We start from the raw sequence: 27685 nt of genomic DNA, 5'->3' as shown, positions 1-27685 counted from the left end.
CCATTCTCACTTTGCTCTGTTCTGAATCACTTATATGCATCTTTTCTTGTTTCTTTGGCTGCGTTACTGACGAAGACCGTGGTAAGTCTTTGAATCGACGGCGACTACGAAACACCAATGAACAGATTAAAATCATTATAGAGAAAGATTTTTACATCGATATCATGGTAGATTATTTATTTAACCATTCGTGAAATTAATTAACGTCAGATGCATGCCGACACATTAGCAATTTGATCAAGCACTAAGCGTGTTAAATCTAATTTTCAATCATTTTATTATTAATCCACAAAGTTTCATCCAAATCAGGGAGTATGGTTTAACGATGATTCCTTTCTGAGTTGAATAATAATTAATTCTTAATGTTGTTATTAATACTGCTGTCATGTGCTGTCGTAAGAGGCATAATCAACGTGTTAAAGAATTTTCGTCCAGCTTTGGTTTAATGAAACGAATAGCTACATATTCTGTTGGAAAGATTAATGCTATCATTAGGTACTCGTTAGAATTTCATGTCTAATAATGGTGTGAATAGACATCGTTGGTAATTTAACAGAACACGTGTCTTCTGTTTTGAAAATTAAAGACAGCATCGTTTCATGAGTCATTAGGATTCAAAGCTTAAGATTTCATGAAAATAATTATATAAAATTTAAATCATTTGCCAAATTTCTCAGAATGGAAGTCACATGTTCAGGTATTCTAATATTAATGAAATTATCTAAAATTGCAGCTTCTTATAAATAAATCAAATAAACAGCTCGGTAGCGGTATTAACATTTCGTTTAATCTTCACACACACACACACACACACACACACACACAAAATATACAATTCTAAAAACATTTCACACTCTGATTGCACATTATTATACAGGATTCGCATACGTGGGTGGAGCTTGTGTTGTAAACAAGCGTCTGGAAAAAGTGAATTCTGTCGCCATCATCGAGGATACAGGAGGATTTAGTGGAATTATCGTCGCAGCCCACGAAGTTGGCCATTTGTAAGTCGTTATCTCTTAAACAGCTTTGTCAATTCCATTGAAAATTCAAAAACAACGATGCAAATTAGCGTGTCAAAGTGAACGTAATTATTTTACTTTCGAGATAGGCAAATTATTTGAAAGGAAAAAAAGAGAAGATCCTTGTAACAGAAAAAAGTAGTTTTTAATTTACTGTTAAATCCTCTCCGTAGTATCATCGACAATTTATAACGCGAGTAGAGTAAAAATAACGATGATCCATAGAGAAAACATATTTCATCAACGGATTATTAAAATTATCTGGACATTGTAATATTTATAGGCTGGGTGCAGTTCACGATGGTTCACCGCCGCCCAGTTATCTCGGAGGACCCGGTGCCGAAAAATGTCACTGGGAGGATGGGTACATCATGAGCGACCTTAGACACACCGAAAAAGGATTTAAATGGTCCCACTGTAGTGTGTCGTCGTTTCATCACTTCCTAAAGTGAGATTCTGAGACATGGGTTTCGAATTCTATTCGAATCGGTTTCTATTCTTGCTTGGAACATTTTCACCTTGAAATCAATTTATTTAGCAAGAAATCGTACTAGGTGAAATATTAAAATTGAATTATTTTTGCTATTCTAGCGGCGATACAGCAACGTGTTTATACAACGCACCCCACGAAGACGAAGCACTTCCTCGAGTTTTACCTGGAAAACTGCTCTCGTTGGATGCACAGTGTAGGAAAGATCGTGGAACGAGCGCTTGTTTCGTAAGTTTTATATCATAATTATAATCCTGATGCATCCTATGTGTATAATAATAGTGAAAAATGTTTATTTGTAATTACAGAAAGACGAGAGAGTTTGCGCTCAATTATTTTGCTTCGATGCTGGTTCAGGATACTGCGTGGCATATCGTCCGGCAGCTGAAGGCTCTCCCTGTGGAGATGGTCAGGTAAACAATGAAAAATTAAAAATAAATTTCACTTTGAATATTGCAAGTTTCACAACAAATGAAGAATATCCCACCTAAATCAGCTGAATGAACTAGAAGATTTTTCTTAATTTTCTTTTCAGTATTGTCTGAATGGAAAATGCGTAGCAGAGCACGAAAACATTATACCAGATTATACACAAAATATCCCAACGTATGTGCGCCGGGACAGCACTTACAACCCCACAGCCCATAATCGGCCCATGTTCGCCCAATACAACAACACAGATTACAGGTAATATTTCAGTTTATTCATATGATAATGTTACATATAAATATCCTATCTAGGTAACTGTTGCAACTTCCTGAACTATTAATGAAATACCTAAAATACATTTGCAGCTTAATAATGATATAATTTTTGACAAATTCTTCAGGCATTCAGAAAAATAAAATTGGTCGTCCGTTCTGCTTATTTCTTCGATAACAGCATAATACTATGTCACACAGGTATCCGTGGGAATCGACGACACAGAGCACGCCACAATCAAAATCTAAATATTCTTCACCGTCGTCGAGTTTCTTCTCGTCGACGAGCAATCCTAAACGCGTCACGTCATTTGCAACCTCTGCAACGAGCAAATACACGTATACGACTGCCAGTTATTTGTACGCCAATAAATACAAGACTAAACTTAACAATAGTAACGATAGTTATAGTAGAAACGGCAATGGTAGCGCAACAACTAGAAGATACACGAATAACTTGTATTATACAGTTAGCCCTTTGTCAAAGGTCACCAACGACCTAAATTATCGAAAAATTAGCCCGTTCAAACGTAAGAGTACCGTGAGCACGATGTCGTTTCCGTCAACAACCAAAGGAGATGAAAATGGGCTTCAAAGTGATGCTCGTGGTAAGAGAATTCTGTGTCAAATCAAAGATACTGCTTTCTTCTCGAATTACAGAAACTTTTATTTTTCATTTCTTTAACATCGTCTTCTATTTGACGATCTTTTCTTTTCTTCTATTAAACATTTGTACCCATGAAGCATTTAACCATCGACAGGTGTTCTTCTTCTTCTTTTTCTTCTTCTTCTTCTTCTTCTTCTTCTTCTTCTTCTTCTTCTCCTCCTCCTCTTATTTCAGAATATTGTGATTGAAATTGTGACAAGCTGACACGTCGCATTTTTCATCGTTCCATATGAATCACTTGTAAGACAGTGATTTCTTTGTATATCTCATCAACGTTCGTTATCCTTCTCCAATAATTTCATGATATATGTATACTCATTACACTAGATCATTGTATTTTTATATATATTTTGTGATAACTATTGGTGTTAGGTATTCGTTTCTTCCTTCTTCGTTGGAATAATCCTTGGCTATCTCTGGGCGAATGTATGTTCTTGTTCATTATACCCTTTTTTTAATTTCACAACTCTGTTGAAAACCTTAAAAATTCTACAAAATTCTTGATTCATCTCCTCAACAAGGGTAATATCTGAATTTGGAGTATTATTTGATCTTCGTATAAACCTTGAAATTTTCTTTCCCGAGGCAACGGATTCATTTTCCTGGATTTCATTTCAGGACCAGAGGGCGATGAGTGTACGGACGTGGGGTCAGATTGCGCGGAGCTGATTGACAGGATGAGAACATGGCTGTGCCACTTGCAATCCATAAAGGGTCGCTGTTGCGCGTCTCTAAAGACGATTTGCACCGCTTGATATCGGCGCTGCAACGACACTGGAATCGTTTTGAAACTTGGCCTGGTCAACCCCCAAGCTAAGATCCTGACATCGGAACGCGTTCGTCCTGCAACCTGCACTCGCCACGCGTTCAGCTCATCGAGCAGAAACAAAATTGGGAAATTGGGAAATCGTGTCCTTTTTCTCTCCCTTTTCCTCGATCCGTCCACCTGTAAGGTCACGATTTCCGGAGGACCTTTTATCGAAGTTCTAAATACAGAACTTAAACAAGTGCAATTCCGTTCAATTAAGTAGTTACGTATCACTGTGTGTTACCCAGATATAACTTTCTTCCTCCTCCTCCTCCTCCTCATCCTCATCCTCATCCTCATCCTCCTCTTCTTATTTCTTTTTCTTTCTCTCATTTCTTTTTTTTTCACGCTAGTACCACAACAGCTTTGTACAGTTGGCAAGTAATTAAAAGCGTCTAGCGCCATGAAAACCCTTTCATCCCCTATGTCCGATCATCGGACGGATGTTCGTTCGATGCACGTGATCACGATGGAGAGACTTGTATCGTGTTAGGAATCCCATTGTATGGTGCAACGCGTGCAACGCAAGAACAAGCTTCCCTAAGAAATCATACAAAATTGTAGAACGCAAGAAGACAAATAAAATGGTGATTATACGTACCAGCCGAATGATCATTCCTTTCACTTTTTCTCGTCGAACGATGAGCCGATCAATCAGCTACGTCCTACGAGATATCATTGAGGATGACCATCTTACCTGGCGAGGACAGCTCCTGAAAATTTAACTTGTACGTCGGAGTACGGAGACAGGTACATTTATTAATTTGACACGCTTGCAATGATTGCGATGAGCTGTTTCAATTTGAACGATTGAGACGATTTCGTCAAGACGTTGAAGATTAATGACGCTTCTCTGGTAATGATTTATCAAAGTACTTGACGAATAGAGAAACTGTTGTGTTCGTTTAATTCTGCTGACGGAAATAGCGTTGAGGGAATAAAGATGAGAAGGTGATGCGGTCAAACCTTGAGAACACCGAGATGGGCCTCTATTGACGCCGATCGATGCGTTTTGTTATTTTCTACTAAAAAGTATTAAACGTCATAAAAAATAAAATAACACAAATTTTGTTTTCATTTTTTTAATTGGTGTAAATGGGGCTATCTACAGTCACGCGATCAACTGTTTATTTAATCGTCTGTTGCTTAATTCTTTCACTGTTCATTAAAACCAGTGTTGTAATAATAATTTATTCTCGAAAAACATACGCAAAAATATTAATTTTGACTATAACTCTGTTACTAAAAAATTAAATCACACGTCGAATTTGAATTAAAATTTATTTTTTTTAAAACATTTTACATTATATTACAAATATAAATAAGTGAAGATATTAAGGCACATTGACTTTTATAAATATTTAGTTGTAACAATAATTTCAATACATTGTGCATAAGTTACAATACTAACTATAACACTAAACACAGTAGCAAATTCATAGAAAAATATTTAAAAATATTAAGTAGCAATTAGTCATTAATTTAAACAGTTGCATATTTTATATACATTATATTACACTTATAAATAGCAATACTGATGTTATTAAATAATTGTTGGTTCAATCCCTATTTCCTCGTATAACTCAGCTTTAGTACCAGGATAATTTTCCAAGATACAATCTATAATTTCCGTACATAAACGTTTTCGTTTCGCATATTCACGTGAATATTCATCTAATGCTTTCTCTGCTTTCCTTTTACTTTCAGTTAAATCTTCGGTACCGCTTGCTTCCATCAGTTCATCCAACTTATTGGTTAACAACTTTATATTTTCTTCAAGCACACCTTTCTGTTTCTTTGCTTCTGCAATTGTAATACTAGACTTCATTGATACCAGTAAAGCTTCTTGTACTTTAATTTCTTTATCCAGTTCCTGATATTTAGTTTCAACTTCATTAGCGTGTACTTGTAATTCTTTATCTATCCTCATCAGTTCTTCCACGTCGTGGCTTGAATCTTGGACTGGACAATAAACCTTTTGCTTCCCGTATACCTAAAGTAAAAACAATTTAGTTACTAAATTGTAGTTAGTTGCTAAATTACTACATTTAATATCGGTAATAAGCGATCTTACTTTTTCAAATACTTTTCCCTCATTTATCAATTTGTCTATGGCTTTTTGTACAGCTGATTTTCCATATTCATTATGCAGATTAGATACTAGTTCATTAATACTATAAGGTCTGTTTTGTACTTTCATATACTTATATACCGTATCTGCCATGGTTACTGTTAATTCCTTTACCTCCTTTTTCTTCATACAAAATAATCAAATAAACATTTATATACATATATCAGTTGTTTAACATATATTATATTAAACACTACAATGATAACTTAGTGACATAACACGAATTGCATATATTATTGTAATCATAATTTTTATGATATACCTTTCAAACATGTACCATTGTATATATGTATATACATATATGTAATTATCTACAATTCCTACCAGTGTTTAGGTTAAACTTTGGTTACAATCTGAAAAAAAGCATTGATTATTAAAATCACACGTAGAAAACCAAAGATATAAATAATATCTTTTTGTTTTTGTATTTCAACAGCTTTATTTCGTTTTATATACCTTTGTTTTACTGATACTTTTATGACAATATTTGAAATCGCGCGATCAACATGCAACAAGTGTATGCGTTCATATATTAAATCACGTGATCTACCAAATGTTAAACATGCGCGAAGTTCGATCGAACATTTTTAAAACCATTAAAACAATGAATTAATAAGGTATATATTTCATCATGTATACAATTCAATGATACGTATGAAAATTCAAAGTTGATACGTATGTACATATGAAATACATACTCTGTTCTTACTAATTGATCTACGTACAAAAAAATTGTTATGTTATACTTTTTTATATTTTCCCTTGTGTAATAACTATCTCATTATTCGTTCAGTTACAAATTAAGTTATCTACCTGAATATTCAACCAAACTCAATATCTACTACTGCCTTTAATACTTTTATTTGCCCATAAAATTAAGGCGCTCGCATAGATGATATGCTGGAATATTACGAATGAATCGAGTATAATAATCCTTGTTAGGCGTTGAGTAAATAGAAAAATAAGCGAGTCGATCTAAGTTGAAACAAACAGTCGCAATAACTGCGGATTAATTTTTCCAAACAATATACAGAATATATAGTGACAGTAATCATAGTAATCTATTGTGTACACCTATACATATACATATAGAGCATTTGGTGCGTATAGAAGATGCACATAACTGAACGAGTTATCTTCAGAGAAGAAGTGTGAATAGTGTCATCGAAGGAACGTTCTGTTCAACATTTCTAATGGGTAAATCAATTACTATGCAATCGCATTCGTTTCGTTTAACACCTCGTTCTATTTACTCACATTAATTGTTAAAATGGCGGTAAATTTTAAATTCTGTTTACTTTTCCTTTCTCAACATATTTCAAGTCTTTATTTGCGTTGAATCGATAACAAAGCTATGCGATAACTAAATTTAATATTTCCTTGTTATCAGGTTGCATCGGTTATTACATTAAAATTAATTAATAGGTATATCTTTTAGTATATTTTGCCTTAACACATTCACTATCAGCATCGCATCGAGGCATTTTTAAATTTTGACATTACATCACTTTATTTTATATTATGTAGTTTATAATGACTAATATATGATTATGACATATGAATTGGATGTTGGTAGTGACCGTGTTAATTGAACTCTCGCAAGGCCGAGCAACGACGTTGATCTTGGAACAATATTTGAACCTTATTGATAAAGCTTTTCATTTTCTTTTGATTCAGTCTGAAAATTTGCAATTTATAATTTTTTTTTTTTTTATTATTATTATTTTTTTTTATTGAAGCTTTGTATGATCTCTGCTTTGTCCCCACATATGCCCATGAGAATCAGATTACAGAATTCGAAAGTGTAGCCAAGTCAGTTGTTTATGAGAGTTCATCGAAGGCATAACGAGTTTTCCTCGTTTAGTGAAAGAAATAATCTGTATGTAATTCATTAAAATTTCTAAAATGATAGTAGCTTCTTTTGTAAACACATAACAATATATGTATATTTTGAAACGAATCTTTTAACGTCTTAATGCAAAGAAAATTATCATTATTTAACAATGAAAGTATTAAGAAAATAGTAAATAGTGTAGTACACTTTTCAAATTTAATGTTCTGTTAATAGAATGATAGGAACACCAAATGCGCTGAAATGAAAGTATTTTTATTAATTATTGAATCATGGTATTACTTAGAAATTTGTATTTTTATTATGCATATGTAAGTATATGTATTCACGTCCTATTTAGTGCTGTCCTGTGCAGTTCTGTGTGTAACGGTACACCAAAGAGGCGTCAATTACAGATGGTATGAGAAAGTCACCGCCTCTTTATAAGGTTATCGTGTTATCGTTATTATTTACAAATTAAAAAGAATGACATCTCATCTTTTTAGAGTATAAAGAATCACGAGAGATATTAAGACGCCAGTAATTCAAAACAATTAGTAATCTTCTCGATCATCTTCCTTATCAGTAGCACGTGTAGTATCAGCCTTAATATAGAATTCTTCGATAATGAAGTAGTAACTATTATTACACAATACAGTACGTCATATACATATAGGATGTGTTTATAAAATTAATTAACGATTTATAAAATCAATTGGTTAATCAAACGCAGAAAATTGATTTAAATTTCCCTTAAGTATTGCATACAATAATTAAATAATAATTTTCAGCACCAGATATTTATCTTCAAAAGATTCGTCGCAACGTCTATCTGAAGAATTCAATTAATTTTACAAGATTAATTACATGAAATGTAAAAAATTCATCGTGAAGCGTATCAAAGAAATGAATCAAATCAAATTATCGTTTATCTATTATATAACCATTTGATTACTTATTACAATATCTGTGGAAAGGTTCCAAAAAATTTCCACCCTTGATTAACATTGTACATATATAACCCGTCCCTCGCTTGAATCTGTCAGGTCTGAATAAAAACAGTAGGCGGTATGAATCCTCGTCAGTGCTTAGGCGTTAACTTTATTCAGAGTAATAATTGATAAATCTTTTACAGGCAGCTTAACTAAGTACTGTACTGGAAAAATGATGTACGTGAACATTGCGGTATGCCTATCAATATTGCTTCTCGTTATTGGCCTGTCGGTAGGACTCAACGTGAACAGCTTCAAAGGAAGTGACGCTCTCGACACGGCACCGCTGATCGATGGGTAAGTGATGCAAACCGATGTCGCAAGAAAACAAAAACAGTATACATGACAAAGCAAACTCTTAACTCCTATCAGTGAGGTAGAATCTGTATAAACATCTGCATAATAGCAGAAGTGAAAGTGAACTTGGTCGAAAGTGCAAAGCAACATCGTGTGTATCTGTAAATTATTTTTAAATGTTGTGCAATTTCTTGTTGACATATTTGCAAAGACTGATGATGATATTAAATATCTTTCAAAAGGAGTAATCGGAAATGTAATCGTTTCTGTTGAAGACCTTGCACCATAAAGGATAAACGATTAACGATAAACGATAAACGATAAACGATAAACGATAACTTACAAAACTTACATTATACAGTTTCGATTTTTTTGATAACGCTAGTTTCGCAATTTTCTTTCATTATTGTTAGGTATAATCGCGTGAAGATAGTTGTTAAATAATGATCGTCATTTTCTTGTTTTATGATAACTAACGATAAATCATGGATACTTATCAAATTTGTATTTTCCATGTTGCACGTGTATTGTATGTACATATATGTTATACAAACGACACACGATTGATTATGTTATATTTTATAGTTTTTGTTTTGTAATATCAATTTTATTTGAGACAATTATGGTTCAGAATATTTTTCAAATTGCTAGGAAGTAACTATTTCCAACATCCTGTCTGCATAAAACGTTGAAAATCTGCATCGAAATTTGTATAGATGAACTAGGTGTCAGACATCGTTCACTTCGTTGCTTATACTACTTAAAACAATTATAGAACAATTATAGTTTAAAAATAAAGATATTGATTGATTACAGTAATTAAAAAATTTGATACACGAGAGGCAGTGGGTCACCACCAGCGGTTCACCTTTGTTATCGCAAGCATAACATTCGTTAAGTGAATGATTAACCAATGTAAACGAATCCAATGCATCGACAGTTTACAACACTTCTTTTATCTTTATCTTATGTCAATATCTCGGTTTTCGAGTACCGAGTAATTTTTTTCTTCAAACTTTCCTATTTAATTATTATAAAAAAAATCATATACTACATTGTAGATAATAAATTCTTATTTATAAATAAAAAGTTCGCTATTTTTTTAGGCGGTGGTGGTCCTCACCACTTCTTTTCGGAAGTATTAAATAACTCTGCCATTTTTTTCAAAAATTCAAATATTAAGATAAAAGCTACATACATATTTAGGTATATGTATTCTGAAAAATTTGTATTCCTCCGGGTAGTATAGCCCCCTTCTTATTTCGACAACATTGAAAATATAAAATTTAACAATTTTTCCTTGTTTTAGCCATAACGATTTGCCTTACAATTTGTACTCACACTTGAACAACAAACTAGAAAAATTAAACCTCGAGAAGAATCTAACAGAGGATAAAGTATGGGGTAGAAATGCGTGCAACTCTTGCTACACGGATCTTCCCCGTATGAGGCAAGGAAAACTGGGCGCACAGGTGAGTAACAAATCTGTGAACACAAAAGGTAACACAATTTAATCATTGGAAATTCCGCTCTATCTAATCGACTGATTTAGCAAATGGTCTTATCACTTACAGCTTAGCACATCAATCTTAGCATGTTATCTTCTTTATTTCGTTTTATTAATTTGAAATTTCTAGTTTTGGGCCGCGTACGTCGACTGCTCGTCGCAATATAAAGATGCTGTAGAATTAACTTTGAGACAGATCGATGTGATCAAGAGGCTAGTTGCGAAATACCCGAACGATTTGCAGTTTGTCACCGAAGCTAAAGGTATCCAAGAAGCATGGAGAAACGGAAAAATTGGCTCGATGATCGGTGTTGAAGGAGGTCATTCCATTGACTCCAATTTGGCCATTCTTCGACTTTACTATGAGCTTGGCGTGCGTTATCTTACGCTGACTCACTCGTGCAACACACCATGGTGTGTTAAATCATTTTTTAATTCATCGCAAATATTCGCAAATATTCGCTTGAGCGGTCGTAAATTACTGAAAATTTTGGTAAATACATTGTTTTCAAAGATAACTACATCTTCATCTTATCGGATAAGATGGAAGTTACTTCTGTGCTCGCATTCGCTTTGGCAAACAAAATTACATTCATTTTACATTCGTTTTACATTCATGATATTGCTATTACCTACAATTATTTGTTTCTAGCCACTCTTTTTCTTTTATATCTTCCAACTTGTGCACAAATTATCCATTATTATGAATCATTTTAAAATTTATCGTACGTTAGTATACCTATTATTATTGTCTAGCAAAGCAATATTTTTTGACGGTTCTTTCAAACCGACATACATACATTTGTGATAAGAATATAACTACTGCTTTCGCATGCTAGGAACCTGATAGGAAGTACATAATATTCATTTTGAAACTGTTAATTGTAGGTTGGCTAGCCGAAACTGGCTAATTGTAAGATACTACATTTACGTAAAGAAATAATAATTGTAGACCTAATACTTTGAGTAGCAATTAGTAATCGAGGTTATTCTTTTATCTTCCTTTCAGGGCTGATGCATCGCCGGCGCTCGATAACCCTGTTCGCAATCTCACAGCATTTGGTAGAGTATGTTTCAAACTTTCTTCCTCTATCATTATTATGCTTATTAGACGGCTTGAACAATTTAAAAAGATACAACATAGGTATACGGCTAGAATGACGTTTTATAAATAACAAAGTTTGACGTTTTGACAAACAAACAATTAAGGATTTTATTGCAGGAAGTTATTCGCGAAATGAACCGATTAGGAATGTTAGTGGATTTATCACACGTATCGCATAATGTTATGAGGGAAGTACTCGCAATAACGAACGCACCCATTATGTTCTCCCATTCATCTGCCTACAGCGTTTGCAGACACCACCGAAATGTTCCTGACGATGTTCTCCACACGGTTGTGAGTTGTTTTTCGATTTATGTACCAATGGTCAATTTAGAGTAGAATCTATAAGATAGAATTATTTTTTCTTTGCATTTTATAGAAAAAAAACAACGGTGTTGTGATGGTTAATTTCTACTCTGGATTCGTGAATTGTAACTCATCGAGGAATGCAACAATTCAGGATGTTGTTGGTACGGTGTTGTTTTTTCTACTTTACCATAATAGAAATTTCATTTTAGTTATACCTATTAGTTTCTTAACTACATTATTGAATCGATAAACGAGACCGATAAATAATTGATTTTCCACTTTGTAGATCACATCAATTACATTCGTAATCTTATCGGAGCTGATCACGTTGGTATCGGAGCCGACTACGATGGTGTTGAACAGTAAGCGTTACATTCATAAAAAATAATTATCATGATTAATATCATGAAAATGAAACAATAAGAAATATTTCAGAATGCCCGAAGGTTTGGAAGACGTATCAAAATATCCGGATTTGTTCGATCGTCTCTACGAAAGTAACGTGGAACCAAAATGGACGAGGGAGGAGCTCGGAAAACTTGCTAGTAGAAATCTGATCCGTGTATTTGCCGATGTAGAAGCAGTAAGTGATATTTAATTAAAATATTTCCTAATAATATTTTTCATTTTTTGAAAATTTGATGCATTTGATCGTTAAAAGGTACGAGATCAATTGAAATTGGTGCACCCAGTTGAAACTGTCATAAGCGGACAAGAAATTTACGATGGTCAAGTAGAAAGTGGTCTGAAACCAGGCTCTTGCTACACTGCAAAAGAGTAAGTACATAAATTGATATAAACTTGTATTTCAATCAATTTAATTACAATTCTTTCTACAGGTGGAATGGGCTGAATGTTACATCGAGTGATTCAGAACAATAACACGATATTTATTTATTCAAGACGAGGTAACGCAATACGATAATTTAACAAATGAACAGTTTACCTATTTTCTTACGTGAAAATAAACTGTCTACCTGTACGTAATAAAAGCATAAAATACTATTAATTATTCATTCTTTGAGAAGGTAATATCCATTCGCGTAATTTCTGTTGTTTTTTGTAGCGATATTTAGGTACAAGTCCATAGGTCTCTTTGCTAAATGCATTCAACTGACTAATGAATTCTATTCAATAGAATGCGTTCTATTTATTAAACTTGTATGTACACGCTCCTACGTTTGTCACATTAAATAATGTGCATACCAAAGTTTTAATGCAGAACGTCCAAGTTTGCTCTGGGATTTCCCGCTTTAGAAGGAGATCAACGTAAACAAGGAAAACAATGCAGAGAGTAAACTTGGACATTTCTGTTTTAACATATGTATTACTTAAAATAATGAACGTTGGAAATGCTATAAATAATTCTATAAATAACCTTAGCTGTATAATCTAGTATTGCAGGAAATAAGTACGATACTGTAATAACCTTAGACTAATATCATTATCAGCTTGTTTTAATTGTAAATGCATTCTCTACTCCATTCTTCCAGCTGATAGGCTTCTGTGATTTCTGTCCTGCATTGATGTAGGTGGTGAACGATTTCCTGAAATAAACAAATACCTATTCAATGTTTGTCAAGTTAATTTTCAATGTTTCACATACCATTGACTATCTCTTATAATTGGATAGACTCGGGGTGCGGAAAAACCATTAAATGGACAACAGAGAGATATACTGTAGGCTCCCATATCTCTCCAAATCAACCAATCACCAATTTGAAATTCTGGCAAAAGCACATCCTTCAATATACAATCCAAAGAATCACAAGTTGGACCCCAAACAAAGGAAAGATATTTCTCGTCGCTCGTTGGCTAAAACGCAAATAAGAATTTGTGAAGAATTAATATTGACCTGGTAAAGATCGATCTCTACATATATACCTTGTACAATGGAATTGGTATTCTTGATTTGAAATCCAACAGCTCCTCTACAAATGAATTATACACTCCACAATTCATATAATACATTCTGATCATTTTCTCTCCACGGGGGACAATTTTCTTCGTATGCAAATAGGAGGCGAGAGTAAACGCGGATGCCACGTAATATTGTCCTGGTTCACTGACGATCGTAATACTGGGATCGATGTCCAAAATGGCATCATTGATGACGCTAGAGAGCTGATTAAAAACAGAAGAATAAATTTAATAATCAATCGACGAAACAACAGAGAGAGAGAGAGAGAGAGAGAGTTTTGTTTGAAAATAACAAAGCCTCACTTTATCTATACACGATCCTGTTTCCCCGTGAAAACCACCCCCAATGTCGATCAGTTGTACATCGTTGAAACCGATTGTCCTGGCGATGGCTACCAGTCTTTTGCACATTGCAATACCTCTACTATAAGCTTTCAATTCACCGCACGGACTGCCAGCATGAAAACTGAAGCCGTGCAAAGTTAAGCCGAGACTTTTAGTGAATTGTATCAACCGCACAGCCTCTTCGCCCGGATCGCAGCCAAATTTCGAACCAAGCGGTATTTGCGTAACCTTGGCATCGCAACGAATACGAATCACTATTCTGTTAAACGGAGATAATTCAGTTTAGAGAAAGAGAAAAAAGTCTGCTTATTCGTTCTTTCACTCACTTCGCCTCCGGAAAAAGGTCATTGATCTTCAGCAGTTCTATCTCGCTGTCGACCGTCATCTTGTCGACGTTCATCTTCTTGGCAAACTTGATGTGAGACGGGCATTTAGCTGGATTCGCAAAGATAATCCGTTCAGCTATCACACCGTATTTCATCACCTGTCTTATTTCTTGCTATAAGAAAATCGAATTTGAAATAGAAATGATGATAATGATGATGATGATGATGATGATGATGATGATGATGATGATGATGATGATATTTGAAAGAAAAGGAGCCGCACCTCGGAGGCGCAGTCGAAACTGGCATTCATGGCTGCCAAGATTTTGATGACCGTGGGATCCGGATTACACTTGACCGCTATAATTGAATAGATGAAAATAATAATCGAAATAAGAAAAAAATCCTAGTCTCCATGCGTACCGTAGTGAGGTGTAACCCTTGGCATTTTACTGATCCAATCTTTATGTTTTTCTATCACATCGGCCACATCGAGAATGTAGAATGGTTCCTCTTCGCACTCCGTATCGATGATACTTTTGATTATGTCTGCATCGTTCGTACTGTCTTCGAACTGCTTTATTTCATTGAAACTCAAACGAGACATGTCGATGGGAGGTCTCTGCACGCTATGTGTCGTTGAAAAACAGAAATTCTCTTTAAATACTTATAAATAATCTGAGATGGAACGATAAGCTCATCTCGTTCGATGTACATATAAGCACTGTTTCATTTTACGTTTGTTCAATGATAAGCCACTTATTAAACCTAAAGGGATATTGCAACTCTATTTCCCGTGCTGTTACCAAATCATCTTCCGATCGAAGAAGAACGTTGTCCGATTAATTTATTATTGTTCCAAACACGTGTTTCGTTATTTTATAAATAAATATTCTGTTCTAGGTGGAATTCAGATTTCTTAACAATGCACAAACGATGAACGATCGGTATTGATGATGAATAAAAAATTAAATGTGTTTGTTACACAGATGGAAGAAAATTTCGATATCTTTTGAAAATTCAAAGTTTAAAATGATCACACAAGAATTGAAATATGTACCTCTTCGACAAGAAAGTCGAAAGAAATTTTCGATAACGTTGTAAACGAATGCTGTAGGCTCGCCAATTATATGTATATATACCATGTACATATCACTTTATCAGCTGACGTAAGAAACTATATACATACATACATTCATAATTGACTTATTTTTGATTTTACTTTTTATGGTCGCTTGTTTCCCTGTCTTCTTTGTCCACTTATCCGTATTCCTCACACGTGTGTTTACCCTTTCTATCTTCTTTCATACCGTTCTAAGTTCGCCTAATGAAAAAAGACGAACGATACAATTTTTGCCTCATTTAAATTACACTTACATTTTCTTATCTCTCTTACTTAATGTTCTTTTAGTGTATCGACTGAATATAGCTTTGAAATGTTTGAAATATCATTATTTTTCTTTTATATGTATAATATATGTACTGTATCACGCAATTTTATCTGTGTACTGTGTTGTAATGACACGATATATTGTTGCCTAACACCAGCTCTGTTTTACAATGTAACCAGTCTAAACAAACCCTTCAGTCATAATGTAAATCAATTTTCTAATATATTAATGCTAGAGCTTTATTCGTGAAATTCTGATAATAACAAAGTGCTATAATACACTATCTTATTTATACATACATATATAGTTTACGTATTAACTTAAATAATAATTTAATCAAATTATTTAAATTAATATTACAGTGTTTCTATAGCGTAGCATATTGCAAATAAATTTTCCAGTATACATACTCGATCGATGTGACATATACATACGTATACACTATGAGTGATAGAATAAATATAGCATTATACTTACGTACATTATCGTTCAACGTGTTTCCTGCAAATTAGTTGATTTTCGGTGATTATGTTGAAAGTATTTTCCTGTTTTGCCGATATGACGTATGTACATACTTACAATAGTATACTTTTAATAAAAATAGGTATTTAGATATTTACATGTAGGTTTTGTGTTTGAAAAGTTTTTGAAATCGGGGATGATGTCTGAATTAATGGCTGCACACCAATTGTCATAGCTTATTGAATTCAAAGAAAATCATCCAACAGCGTAAAATGACACAATCCTGATTGTTAAATTGTAATTAATATTTGATAAGGGTGCTTCATTGAACTGGACCAAGTTATAATTTAAAAAAAATATGTATGTAGAATGTAGAGGTACCGGAAGTGGAGCTGTTCCGGAAGTGGAGCTCTTCTATATGTCAATCGAAGTATGTTGATCCTCTATAAAAAAACCAAAAATTGATTAGTTTGAAAGATATCTCAGGGAGAGACGACTAGATTCTTTCTGTCTCTCTCTCTCAAATATCTTACAAACTAATCAAGTGTCAACACGACTCAAAATAACAAAGTATAAAATTTCAATAAAATTTTTCTACTAAAGACAATAAAGGATAGAGATAGAAAAAAGCAGAGCGCAGAAAATGAAATCACGATACTGTAATGATTAAGAAAGAAGTTTGAAGAACAGGAAATCTCTGTTTTTGTTATTTCTTATAATATTCTTACAAGATAATCATTTTTATTGAAACCTGATTTTGCTGCTAAACGTCAAATTTCATGATCGTAGATAACCATTGTTGTTCAAATGTACATACTTTAACACTTCTTTGTTGTTGGATTATTTTAATTTATCGCACGATAAATGAGACCAATAAAATAATAAATAACTCTATTATTTCCTTTGACGAAACCACCTTAAAAAAAAAACATATAACAGAGTTTTATAATACTATAGAAAATTTGTAAAATAAAGAAACCATTAATTTTTATTCAATAGAAATAAAGAAGTTGAGTAGATACAATGAATTTTATTGATTTATTAGGTATAGTTCGGTATCGGTGTAAATTGTAATGAAACGAATGAACGAATCAATTTTACATGTGCCGCTAGTTCGCTGGATAGTAGAAACCATCAGATGGCGCAGTAATTTGAACATTACTTGAAACACACGGGAGTTTCCAAGCTCTAGTGTGATCGGCAGCAAAATGGCAGCGAGCGACTCTACCACGGACGACAGTATTTATCCGATCGCAGTTTTGATCGACGAACTGAAAAACGAAGATGTCCAGGTAATTTTGCAAGTGTTGAAGCCTGCCACTTTATGGTCGCAAAGTAATTGGATTGTTGCATCGCTCGTAGCCGCTGGAGAAAACACAGTGTCAAGGCGGCCACAGCGGTAGCTTACAGTTGAATAAAGTATTGTTTTAATACCTTGTCATTATATCCTTGATGTTCTACTTTTGATATTAATACATTGACCTATTCAACATTATCAACTATTTGCATAATAGTATTTCCACCTAAAGTTTTCAGTATAAAAAATCTGTATCTGAAAAAATATACCTTGTTGTTGGAAGAAAGAAGGCATTTTTTTAATTATCAAATGAATTCCACAGGGTTGATTCGTATGTTAACAGAATATCATTTTTATTACAGTTACGGCTAAACTCGATAAAAAAATTGTCTACAATTGCGCTTGCTTTGGGCATTGAACGAACGCGTAGCGAATTGATACCATTTCTAACAGAGTCTATGTACGATGAAGATGAAGTTCTACTAGCATTGGCAGAACAACTTGGACAATTCACTCCCCTTGTAGGAGGTCCAGAACATGTACACTGTTTACTGGTATATAGTTTTATTTACTTAAATATTCAACTACTAATATTTTTAATATTTTATAGCGAAATCACAGTTTTATATGTTGAAACCGAATCGATTATTTCTTAGTATTATGGTGAAACAAAATTCTGTTTAGCGAAATGACTCACACCAGAGATGTGTCATACCATAATTTATGTCATAATTGATAATAAATTGCTTTACACATATTACTTTAATTTGAGGATGCAATTAATTTTTATTATTAAGTATTATTATTAAGACAAAAATTTTTACAGTTATAAAATATGAAACAAAAAAATTTGTTATTTATTTAAAAACTAATGATCCAGAAGCAAAAATTGATAAAAATTTATTTACTTCAGAAACCTTTAGAAACATTAGCAACAGTTGAAGAAACTGTAGTTCGAGACAAAGCAGTGGAGTCACTGAGAACTATCGCTGCCCAACACAGTCCGACAGATTTGGAAGAACAGTTTGTTCCCTTGATACATCGTTTAGCCACAGGAGATTGGTTCACATCAAGAACTTCGGCATGTGCTCTATTCAGTGTTTGTTACCCGCGAGTCAATCCGACAGTCAAAGGTAATAAAGAATTATTTATTATAAATGGAAAGTATAAACAAATAAAATTTATTTATCTACAGCCTGCTTACGAAATCACTTCCGCAATTTGTGTCAAGATGACACACCAATGGCGCGTCGAGCTGCAGCCTCGAATTTAGGAGAATTTGCGAAAGTTATGGAAATTGAATGTGTAAAAGCCGATTTAATTCCAATGTTTGTCATTCTGGCTCAAGACGAACAAGTAAGATTATTAACAGATTAATAACAACTCCTTTATATTTTGCAATATTAATATTTTCCAATATAATATTGTATTTTCCAGGATTCAGTTCGTCTTTTAACCGTTGAAGCGTGTGTTAGTATTGCATCTCTGTTACCTCAAGAAGATGTAGAACAATTACTTATGCCTACACTTCGACAGTGCGTAAGCGATCAATCGTGGCGTGTACGTTACATGGTGGCTGATAAATTCACTGACGTAAGTTACAAGAAATACATTTTTTACGCGTCAATATTTAATAAATTAATTATTGATCAACTTTTATTTACAGCTTCAGAAAGCTTTAGGTCCAGAAATCACCAAAACGGATCTTGTACCAGCATTTCAAGTATTATTAAAAGATATAGAAGCTGAAGTACGAGCTGCAGCGGCCGATAAAGTCCGTGATTTCTGTCAAAATCTCGACAAATTTAACCAAGAGTCCATTATTATGACAAATATATTACCAATAGTTAAGGAACTTGTATCAGATCCAAATCAACATGTAAAATCAGCTCTAGCGAGTGTTATAATGGGTCTTAGTCCGATACTTGGAAAACACAAGTAAGTATTTATATGTATATTTATATAATTCTATAAATGTATTGTAATACAGCATTAATAATGAATGGGTTTAATTTACAGCACAATTGAACATCTGTTACCGTTATTCTTATCGCAACTTAGAGATGAATATTCAGAAGTTCGTTTAAATATTATCAGTAATTTAGAATGTGTTAACGAAGTTATTGGCATACAACAACTTTCACAGTCGCTTCTGCCAGCTATTGTTGAATTAGCCGAAGATTCAAAATGGCGAGTAAGATATGCCATTATAGAGTGAGTATCAGCCAAAGGGTATTATATCAAATTGCATGTTCTACGGGTGAAGCTATTAATATGAATATGATTTAAATGAAATATTATTTTATTTGTATTATACACATGTGTATGTATATGTATACATATGTATACATACATACATATATATATAAATATACATGCGTATACATCCTAGATATATGCCATTACTAGCTGGGCAACTTGGTGTTGAATTCTTTGATGAGAAGCTCAACTCTTTATGCATGACTTGGTTAGTCGATCATGTTTATGCTATTAGAGAAGCAGCAACGTTAAACTTGAAAAAACTGGTAGAAAAATTCGGCCCTGAATGGGCGCAAAACACTGTAATACCTAAAGTGTTAGCAATGTCAAGGGATCAAAATTACCTTCACAGAATGACGTGTCTATTTTGTATTAATGTGAGTAGACTTACTGAATAGACTTATACAGTAGTTTAATATTTAATATTTCATATGCTTTAATATTTAATATTCACATTTTTATGTTTTTCTAACAGGTATTGGCTGAAGTATGCGGTCCGGAAATAACAACAAAAGTAATGCTTCCAACTGTCTTAGGAATGGCAACTGACAATGTTGCAAATGTACGATTTAATGTTGCTAAAACTCTTCAAAAGATCGGACCTTATCTTGAACCTAGCGCGGTACAGACTCAGGTAAAACCTGTGCTTGATAAGCTCAATACTGATAGTGATGTTGATGTAAAGTATTTTGCTTCAGAAGCAATTGCCGGCATCGCAGGTAATATTTTTACTAGTTCTGATTCCAGAAGTAAATTATAGATATAAAATTATGTATTTTTATTTTTTATTTCAAATTCTAATTAAAATGTTTTAACTAATTGTTGTTTATCATTTTAAAACTGAAACTTTTATACTTTATACTATTTTTCAGCGTAGGTTGAACCAGAAAAAATTGCATTTAAAATTTATCCATCAATATTCAACCTCAATCTCTCAAGAAGTACATTTCTGCCACAACATTTACACTTACACATGGCAACAGATAATATTATTGCACAGTCAGAGCAGATCTATTGTCAAGAAATATAAAATTAGTAGTTCGTAATAAACAATATTTTAAGTTTTGTTGTAACTGTATATCTATAATTATATTACTTATTAAATATTCAATTTAATTGGTAAAATGTATTTCTTATACGTACCTAAATAATTATCTGAAGGCATAATATAACAATAAAAGGTACCTCAGAATCATTCCTAAAATTAAACCTCATTATAATCTGCTCTTCCACGTTCACTGATCAAAACTTTACTTTATCTTTTAATAATCAGTATTTTAGTTTGATACATGCATAACATTGTTAAGTATTGTCTTTGTAAACGTAATAATAAAATTAACAATGAGTAATGTACTTTTGTTTTGGCCCTTTTATTTAGTAATCGTTTATTCAAATATTTTACAGTTTATCATAATCACAGCTTATTGATATTTTGTCTTCTATGTAATCATTCATATGGCTCATGTTATACATTTATATTATTTTTCTACAAGAATATATTTAAATTAGTTTTACTAAATTGTATATTAAATAAAAAATTTTTAAGTTTCTTCTGCAAGATAATATAAACAACTTTTTAATTGATAATTAAACATTTTCGATATTACATCTAATATATTTTTTTCAAACAGTAATATAATAAAAAGTAGGTATTTTACATATAACTTTATATTAGTAATCAAAATTAATTGTAAAATTACTAATGAAAAAATATTTTATTATTTTATTTGAAACAGATATCAATCCATGTTTATTAGTACTTCTTAATCGCAAATCACTAATGTTTGTATTATATAATCTACAAATTGAACAACCATATAAATGACAACTCCATAATTGATTTTTAAAGCTAAGAAATTTTTGTACTTCTACAAAAAATGCAGCAAAAAAAAATATTTGTTAGTATTACAATATTTCATTGAACGTTATTTGCTAAAGGACAGGAAATACATATCACTTTTTAGTTATAATGTTATATACATATACATTCTATAAAACTAAGCCGCATGAGATACGAGTATTTTCAAATATAAAATTCATATACTACAGAAATAATATAATTCTTAGTATCTATATAAAACTATTACATGTTAATGAATTATTCATAAAACATGCACTATTCACAGTATTTCTGATTTCATAAAACCAAATTTTATGTAACCATACATAGTTATAGCACTACAATCAGTTCGTGCTATAATTTTACAATTCGAGATAATTTTTTACCTAGTACATATTTTTTTAGAACATTCCATCATAAACATGGAACCTATATATGTACATTTAGTACCCGGATTATAATAAACGGTAAACGTTTTCACATCCGCAAAAACATGGCAATTCCAAAAAAGGATATACAGTGGTCACTCGATAAATGATTGCGCCGTAGTTTATTAGATGAGGATTTTTCTAGAAAACGTCCATTTATCAAGCAACTAATATACACGTTCTTCTCGCAACCTGATTTTTCTCACTGCTATCACATATAAGGTGAGTCAATTAAGAATATACAAGTTAAACGCAATACCATACACATAAACATTTTTTATCTTCCTAGATGACAGAATAAGATGCGCGCTCGCGTGTGAACAAGGAGCGTCCCTACACTTATCGGGCAGCCACTGTATAACACTTATATTTTATGTTGGTAATATTTCATTCTTTCAAATCACATTTCATTTTCTACTTTCGCAATCATTGATATTTTTAGATACTTTTAGTCCAATGCATCTTAAATGTTGCATAAATCTTTCGACTTAAGTAACGTATACAAATGATTTTTAAACTCGTATTTAACTTCCATAAAAATAACATCAATATTAATTGTTTAACAGCAAATTTGTAAAATTATGAAATAACGATTTCAAAAATGATTACACAATTAATATTAATAACTGGAAAAAAAACACACACATTTCCTTACAGCAAAATTACTTCCATAATTTTTTACCAATATTGATTTAAATTATGCAAATATTTGGTATTATAAGCAGAAAGGCAATTCAAAAATTTTTTTTTTAAATTACGGTAACTTGTTAACAGACTAGTCAAAAACGTGAGAAAATTAAGAAATCAAATGATCACCTTTTAAAATAATATGCTAGATAGTAGCACTTTTCACCAATAGTAGCAATTAATTTTAATTACTTTAAAAATCATATAAAGAATTATAGAAAACAATTTCATATTATTTATATCAATTTCCTTTTAAGAATTTTGTATTCTAATTTTTTCGCTTATTACCCTCGTAAGTTAAAATTCAACAACTTTTGAACGATTTAAAACGTACATACTGGTTTATATTGCTGCTGTTTCTGATTTTGGCAAGTCTACACAAACCGTGTGACTAATAGTAGAAACATGTGTAGTTCCACTATTGTCAGAGCCAATTATATTTAAAGACGAAATTTTAGCACGCTGATATGCCACAACTGTATTTAAACTTAAAAACCTAGAAAGAAATTTTGAAATAAATGTAATGTTAACATATTACAATAGCGTGTACTTTAGGTATGAATATTAATAATTATTAATAACTTACCTTATACAAACATACATTACTAATAATGCAGTACCAGCAGCGAACATTCGGATAATTGGACCCTCTACTAATTGAATAAGTGTCCAAGCAGCAGCTGACGATCCACACATTGTTGTAACAATAACAATTGTTTGCAAACAATGGCGTGAAGTAATGCTGTTTTGCCAGTCTAATCTATTTGTATGTTCCACATTATATTGTGTACCACATACTTTGCAAGTAAGACTATCAGCATTTATAGAACTCTGGAATATAGAGTACAGTTGCAACAGTACAGGAAAATAACTGAAAATAGCTAATAAAAAAAATTAAAATATTTATCTTACCTCAACCAACCATCGTCGCAAACAATTGTGATGTACTGCACTGACATCACCTCTACATTGACAAGGTTGTATCAATGGGCCGGCATCTTGCCTATCGCTATCGTAACAAATCCAACAATCTTTGCTACTAATTGATGTTTCATCCGAGAAGGGAGAAGTATCTTGTTCTCCACTTTTATCTTGTAATTCGATTTCTTTCAAATACTTGGAGTGATCTAATCTTTTCAAAATACGTTTTGGATTTAAAATCCATAATTGTTCTGGACTGAAATGTAACGAGGGAATAATTACATTGATTTATTGATCAAAATGATTATAATCTTCATAACGGTATACAAAAAACAAACCTGAAACAATTCCATAACACACAGGGAAACCATAATATTACTCCTACTTCGATAACGCGAAAAACGACATCGTGCCAATTTCTGCTGTACAGGGGAACTCTAATAACAATAAAAATAAAATTAAGCATACAAAATATAGTAAGTTCACATATTATATCCAAACTTACTTAGCTTTCCACAATTCCCCGAATGTTTCGCCACACAAAAATCCGACAACGATGAAAAGCATAAAAGCTTGTGACAATAATCCAACGCGAGATTGATGTAACTGAGAAATATTTATTTGTTGTTGCACTTGCGAAGACTGCGAAGTACTTGGGATTGGATCAAATAATTTTGTGGTTACTTGTTCTTCAGCATTAACTTTTAAATCAGAGACCATACGCTTGTTCAAGACTACTGTGCTATCTTGATAATCATAAAGGAATCCACCTCGAACCTAAAAAAAAAACAAAAAAAAAAAAAACGTTATTGTAACATTGAAATGAATTAGATTCATTTCTAAACCTTCATAACACACCTTGAAAAATACTTCTACTCCATAAATTAAGAAGAAAACTACTACAATAAATAGGAGTACTGCGTAACATCCGTTAAAGACATTGGTATAGAATCCCTGAAAAAAATACATAACACCATATTTTCATTTGAAAAATGAAATGAAATGAATAAATTAACTGAATTTACCTGATATTCTTGTGAATATATCTGAACCGTAATAAATTCTGCCAACAGCAGAGAATATGTTAGTACATTGAATACCACAAAGCCCATAAATGATTTTGAAAGAAACTGTGGTTTATCCCATGACATATCTTTCAAATGAAATACTTCAGCCCAGAAACAAACAATTAATGAAGATCCACTTAAAACAAGTGGATAATATGCGGACAATAAACTTCTAGACCATCCCTCCTTGAATGCAGTCTATCAAAAAATGAGATTAATGATGTTTTATAAATATTTAAGAAGTAATTAAATATTAATTTTTATTCATATTTACCGGAGATGTAAAATATGCTCCTCTTATCAATGAAGCAAGAAACACAATAAAATATAAAACTTTTTGCGTAGTAATCCTACAAGCTCTCAGAAATGATGGTGCTTTCATTTTTTGCCATTCAGCAATGATACACATGATAAGTTGGATTAGGCATATAAATGCCAACATAAAGAATATAGTTGCAAATGCGATATAGTAACTTAAATTTGGAACATGACATTCTAATCCATCGAATTGAATCTAAAACACAATGGAACAATCGTGTCTAAAAGTATAATAAACAGAGTAAAAGTTCTATTGTAATTTCCATAAATATTACCTCACACAAACAAGTACCATTATGACATTCTCCATGTCCAGAACAATTTTCATTGCCACAAGTATCATTCCAAGCCATCATTCCAAACTTTACTAATAAAGTTAATGGATTTTGTGTACTCAAGGCAATCATTTGTTCCATGATCACTGTATATAAAGTTGACTGCTTTACACAGTCTTAAACTGATCTCTAAATATAATAAGAAATAAATAATGACATATTTTAAAAATATTAAAAAGATGATTGATATGATAATTTAAATACATTAGTAAAATCTATAGTTATACAAAAAGTATAAAAGATAGTACAAGATAAGATAGTAAAAGATAATTCTCTGAATATTTATTCATTCCTGTATTGAAGCATCAAAATGTTTGTTAATCAATATCGCTAAATCCTTTTGTAAAAACAAATGATGAGACTTCCCATGTATATATGTAAATACATTCTATGAACGATATATAAATGCAAATATAAAGAACTGCAATAAGTAAGTTATGTTAAACAAACAACTATTATTACGTACCACAAAATTAATCCATAAATAATATTTATTTTCTCATAAATCTGAGTAGAATACGAGACGAAACAATCAGAACGAAACTGACTCTATCAAATGATAAGTTCGATACAATCCAAACTTACTATTAAACTAAATAATTCACTGTCGAATTTTTATCAATACAAATATAATGAGACAGTCCAATACAGCTGTGTCCACCTACGTAACAACTCGGCTTTTCATCAGCTGTCACAATCACTAAACTTTGAATAAACATTGACATTCCATTAAATACAAGCAGTATTTATTAATTTTTATAATATCCGGTATAAAAAAGGTAACTGAAAATGTTTATAAGTAAAATGACATCAAATTACGTTCTAAATTAATACAACGCTCTTTGTCAGCACTGTAAATTGACGTTCTTCTTTTTCTTCCAAATCCACCACTGACAATAATAATACAAGATGGATGGATGTAAAGATAAAGCTAATTACTTTCTTATCTTCTTCGCAATTACTTACTTACTTATATACAGTGTTATATTACATTTATATTTATAGTTATAAACAATTTTGAATTCACTTTATTAAAAACTTTCTATTAAAAAAGCAGTTTTAAATAAAAATTTATTATTTTGAGAACACAGGTCTGTAAAAGGTTTATTGCAGAATACATCTTGTGAGTTGGTAAGTAGTTATTTTATAAGTTTGCCAATGGTTTCCAGCAGTTTCCAGGTGGTGTAGTATTGACGTTGGTGGTGGTCGGTTGATCCTATAAAACGTAATTTAAAGTTCAGGAAATTGTTATATCGTTTCATTTGCAAAAGTATGCATTTTTTAACGTTCTTCAATTCTTAATACAGATAAAATAATCATTATCTTTATTTAAGAAAAATATCAAGCGTTATGTAATATTAAATTTACATTTTACCAATCTTATTCTATAATATAATTTTTAACCATTATGTTTTGTATGATACTTTGAATATTGAAAATTAATAAGAATGACATTGTTTCTATATTGTTTAAAGTTATCATGTATTATATAAAAATAATGTCAATATCAATAATATGTTCAGGAATCGTTTATGAATTGCTAGGTCAATCATATATGTTTGATATGTCATACAAATACATTCATTTACAATGAGAATATATTTTACTATAACCATTGATATATTTATATGATTGTATCTAATCTAACATTTATATTTTAGATGGGAGAAGGACGGTTAGCAAAACCTCAACTCCGTAACCTTCACCTTACACGTATTAAGAAAAGTTTGGGAATAATGGTAGGAATTGTTACTGCTGTAGGGCTTGGTTATAAACTGTTTGTTATTGATGTATACGAGAGGAAAATGGAAGAGTTTTATAAGTAATTACAATTTTATATAAGTTAAATTTATATACAGTTTCCTTTTTTCACAGTAAATAGTAATATTTTATTTCATTTTAGGCATTATGATGCAGAGAAATCATTAAAAAGAATGGATGAGGCTGGACTTATGCAGTCTACCAGTGGTTAAATATTATACACATAAAAGAATTAGTGGTATTAAGTCATTTCATTCACAACATTATGTACATACATATTTAATTAATAAATGATATAAAAAATAGTCAGCTCAGATATGCATTTAGAATGCAACTATATAAAAGATTTATTTGTTAATAAATACTTGTTTTCTTTAAAGCATTGTTTTTACATATCATTTTACAGATAATTTTTCTTAATATTATCAACATTTTCTATATATATATATATATGTATACCATAATTTT

At 31.9% G+C, this 27685-nt stretch overlaps 7 protein-coding genes across 16 annotated transcripts in view; 4 read left to right on the top strand and 3 right to left on the bottom strand.

Moving 5' to 3' along the window:
* The window catches only part of LOC114873098 (venom metalloproteinase 3), a 40523-nt gene extending 36235 nt beyond the window's left edge, over positions 1 to 4288 (top strand). For 2 of the 3 annotated variants that reach the window (XM_029181038.2, XM_029181037.2), the window contains exons 12-18: positions 878 to 1004; positions 1306 to 1470; positions 1614 to 1740; positions 1821 to 1925; positions 2048 to 2199; positions 2415 to 2821; positions 3499 to 4288. In XM_029181038.2, coding sequence (XP_029036871.2) covers positions 878 to 1004; positions 1306 to 1470; positions 1614 to 1740; positions 1821 to 1925; positions 2048 to 2199; positions 2415 to 2821; positions 3499 to 3635 — 1220 coding nt within the window. In that variant the 3' untranslated portion in view covers positions 3636 to 4288. The remainder of the gene's footprint in view (positions 1 to 877; positions 1005 to 1305; positions 1471 to 1613; positions 1741 to 1820; positions 1926 to 2047; positions 2200 to 2414; positions 2822 to 3498) is intronic. The other variant, XM_029181040.2, reaches the window with a different exon arrangement.
* Positions 4289 to 5020: 732 nt separating this feature from the next.
* Positions 5021 to 6727, bottom strand: LOC114873068 (homologous-pairing protein 2 homolog). Of its 3 annotated transcripts, XM_029180945.2 has the most exons (4): positions 6276 to 6599; positions 6082 to 6172; positions 5763 to 5942; positions 5021 to 5681 (listed from the first exon to the last, which is right to left on the bottom strand). In XM_029180945.2, exons 3-4 carry the CDS (start codon positions 5910 to 5912, stop codon positions 5232 to 5234), a joined length of 600 nt encoding a protein of 199 aa, XP_029036778.2. In that variant the 5' UTR covers positions 5913 to 5942; positions 6082 to 6172; positions 6276 to 6599; the 3' UTR covers positions 5021 to 5231. The 3 variants fall into 3 exon arrangements, with proteins under 3 accessions (XP_029036778.2, XP_029036776.2, XP_046142280.1); XM_029180943.2 differs by lacking the exon at positions 6276 to 6599 and adding an exon at positions 6633 to 6727 and having other exon boundaries at positions 5763 to 6172; XM_046286324.1 differs by having other exon boundaries at positions 5763 to 6172; positions 6276 to 6598.
* A 189-nt stretch (positions 6728 to 6916) lies between these two features.
* Positions 6917 to 12869, top strand: LOC114873066 (dipeptidase 1-like). 3 transcript variants are annotated; one of them, XM_029180936.2, is made up of 11 exons: positions 6917 to 7016; positions 8786 to 8939; positions 10249 to 10411; positions 10577 to 10860; positions 11456 to 11513; positions 11669 to 11845; positions 11931 to 12021; positions 12147 to 12222; positions 12296 to 12443; positions 12522 to 12637; positions 12700 to 12869. In XM_029180936.2, the coding sequence occupies exons 1-11, from the start codon at positions 7013 to 7015 to the stop codon at positions 12740 to 12742; spliced, it is 1314 nt and encodes a 437-aa protein (XP_029036769.1). In that variant the 5' UTR covers positions 6917 to 7012; the 3' UTR covers positions 12743 to 12869. The 3 variants fall into 3 exon arrangements, with proteins under 3 accessions (XP_029036769.1, XP_029036770.1, XP_029036771.1); XM_029180937.2 differs by lacking the exon at positions 6917 to 7016 and adding an exon at positions 7600 to 7698; XM_029180938.2 differs by lacking the exon at positions 6917 to 7016 and adding an exon at positions 8442 to 8718.
* A 298-nt stretch (positions 12870 to 13167) lies between these two features.
* Positions 13168 to 15620, bottom strand: LOC114873067 (ornithine decarboxylase 1-like). Its single transcript, XM_029180940.2, has 8 exons — positions 15512 to 15620; positions 14875 to 15080; positions 14735 to 14811; positions 14452 to 14624; positions 14084 to 14384; positions 13745 to 13984; positions 13467 to 13675; positions 13168 to 13407 (listed from the first exon to the last, which is right to left on the bottom strand). The coding sequence occupies exons 2-8, from the start codon at positions 15056 to 15058 to the stop codon at positions 13308 to 13310; spliced, it is 1284 nt and encodes a 427-aa protein (XP_029036773.1). The 5' UTR covers positions 15059 to 15080; positions 15512 to 15620; the 3' UTR covers positions 13168 to 13307.
* Positions 15621 to 17476: 1856 nt separating this feature from the next.
* LOC114873065 (serine/threonine-protein phosphatase 2A 65 kDa regulatory subunit A alpha isoform) lies at positions 17477 to 20985 on the top strand. 2 transcript variants are annotated; one of them, XM_029180934.2, is made up of 10 exons: positions 17477 to 17596; positions 17964 to 18155; positions 18515 to 18734; positions 18797 to 18957; positions 19039 to 19194; positions 19268 to 19539; positions 19621 to 19815; positions 19994 to 20237; positions 20336 to 20579; positions 20738 to 20985. In XM_029180934.2, the coding sequence occupies exons 1-10, from the start codon at positions 17513 to 17515 to the stop codon at positions 20740 to 20742; spliced, it is 1773 nt and encodes a 590-aa protein (XP_029036767.1). In that variant the 5' UTR covers positions 17477 to 17512; the 3' UTR covers positions 20743 to 20985. The 2 variants fall into 2 exon arrangements, with proteins under 2 accessions (XP_029036767.1, XP_029036766.1); XM_029180933.2 differs by having other exon boundaries at positions 17479 to 17596; positions 20733 to 20985.
* Positions 20986 to 21206: 221 nt separating this feature from the next.
* LOC114873110 lies at positions 21207 to 26373 on the bottom strand. Of its 2 annotated transcripts, none has more exons than XM_029181059.2 (10): positions 25923 to 26373; positions 25397 to 25585; positions 25078 to 25317; positions 24762 to 25001; positions 24595 to 24690; positions 24242 to 24513; positions 24075 to 24173; positions 23728 to 23992; positions 23402 to 23646; positions 21207 to 23311 (listed from the first exon to the last, which is right to left on the bottom strand). In XM_029181059.2, the coding sequence occupies exons 2-10, from the start codon at positions 25535 to 25537 to the stop codon at positions 23158 to 23160; spliced, it is 1752 nt and encodes a 583-aa protein (XP_029036892.1). In that variant the 5' UTR covers positions 25538 to 25585; positions 25923 to 26373; the 3' UTR covers positions 21207 to 23157. The 2 variants fall into 2 exon arrangements, with proteins under 2 accessions (XP_029036892.1, XP_029036891.1); XM_029181058.2 differs by having other exon boundaries at positions 26042 to 26373.
* Positions 26374 to 26575: 202 nt separating this feature from the next.
* Positions 26576 to 27596, top strand: LOC114873111. 2 transcript variants are annotated; one of them, XM_029181063.2, is made up of 3 exons: positions 26576 to 26681; positions 27118 to 27278; positions 27360 to 27596. In XM_029181063.2, the coding sequence occupies exons 2-3, from the start codon at positions 27118 to 27120 to the stop codon at positions 27427 to 27429; spliced, it is 231 nt and encodes a 76-aa protein (XP_029036896.1). In that variant the 5' UTR covers positions 26576 to 26681; the 3' UTR covers positions 27430 to 27596. The 2 variants fall into 2 exon arrangements, with proteins under 2 accessions (XP_029036896.1, XP_029036894.1); XM_029181061.2 differs by having other exon boundaries at positions 26600 to 26726.
* The last annotated feature ends 89 nt before the right edge of the window (positions 27597 to 27685 follow it).

This window comes from Osmia bicornis, chromosome 6 (assembly GCF_907164935.1).
Source record: "Osmia bicornis bicornis chromosome 6, iOsmBic2.1, whole genome shotgun sequence".
Taxonomy (NCBI): Eukaryota; Metazoa; Arthropoda; class Insecta; order Hymenoptera; family Megachilidae; genus Osmia; species Osmia bicornis.
Note: the sequence above shows the minus strand (reverse complement) of the source record. Positions and strands in the feature narration are given on the sequence as shown.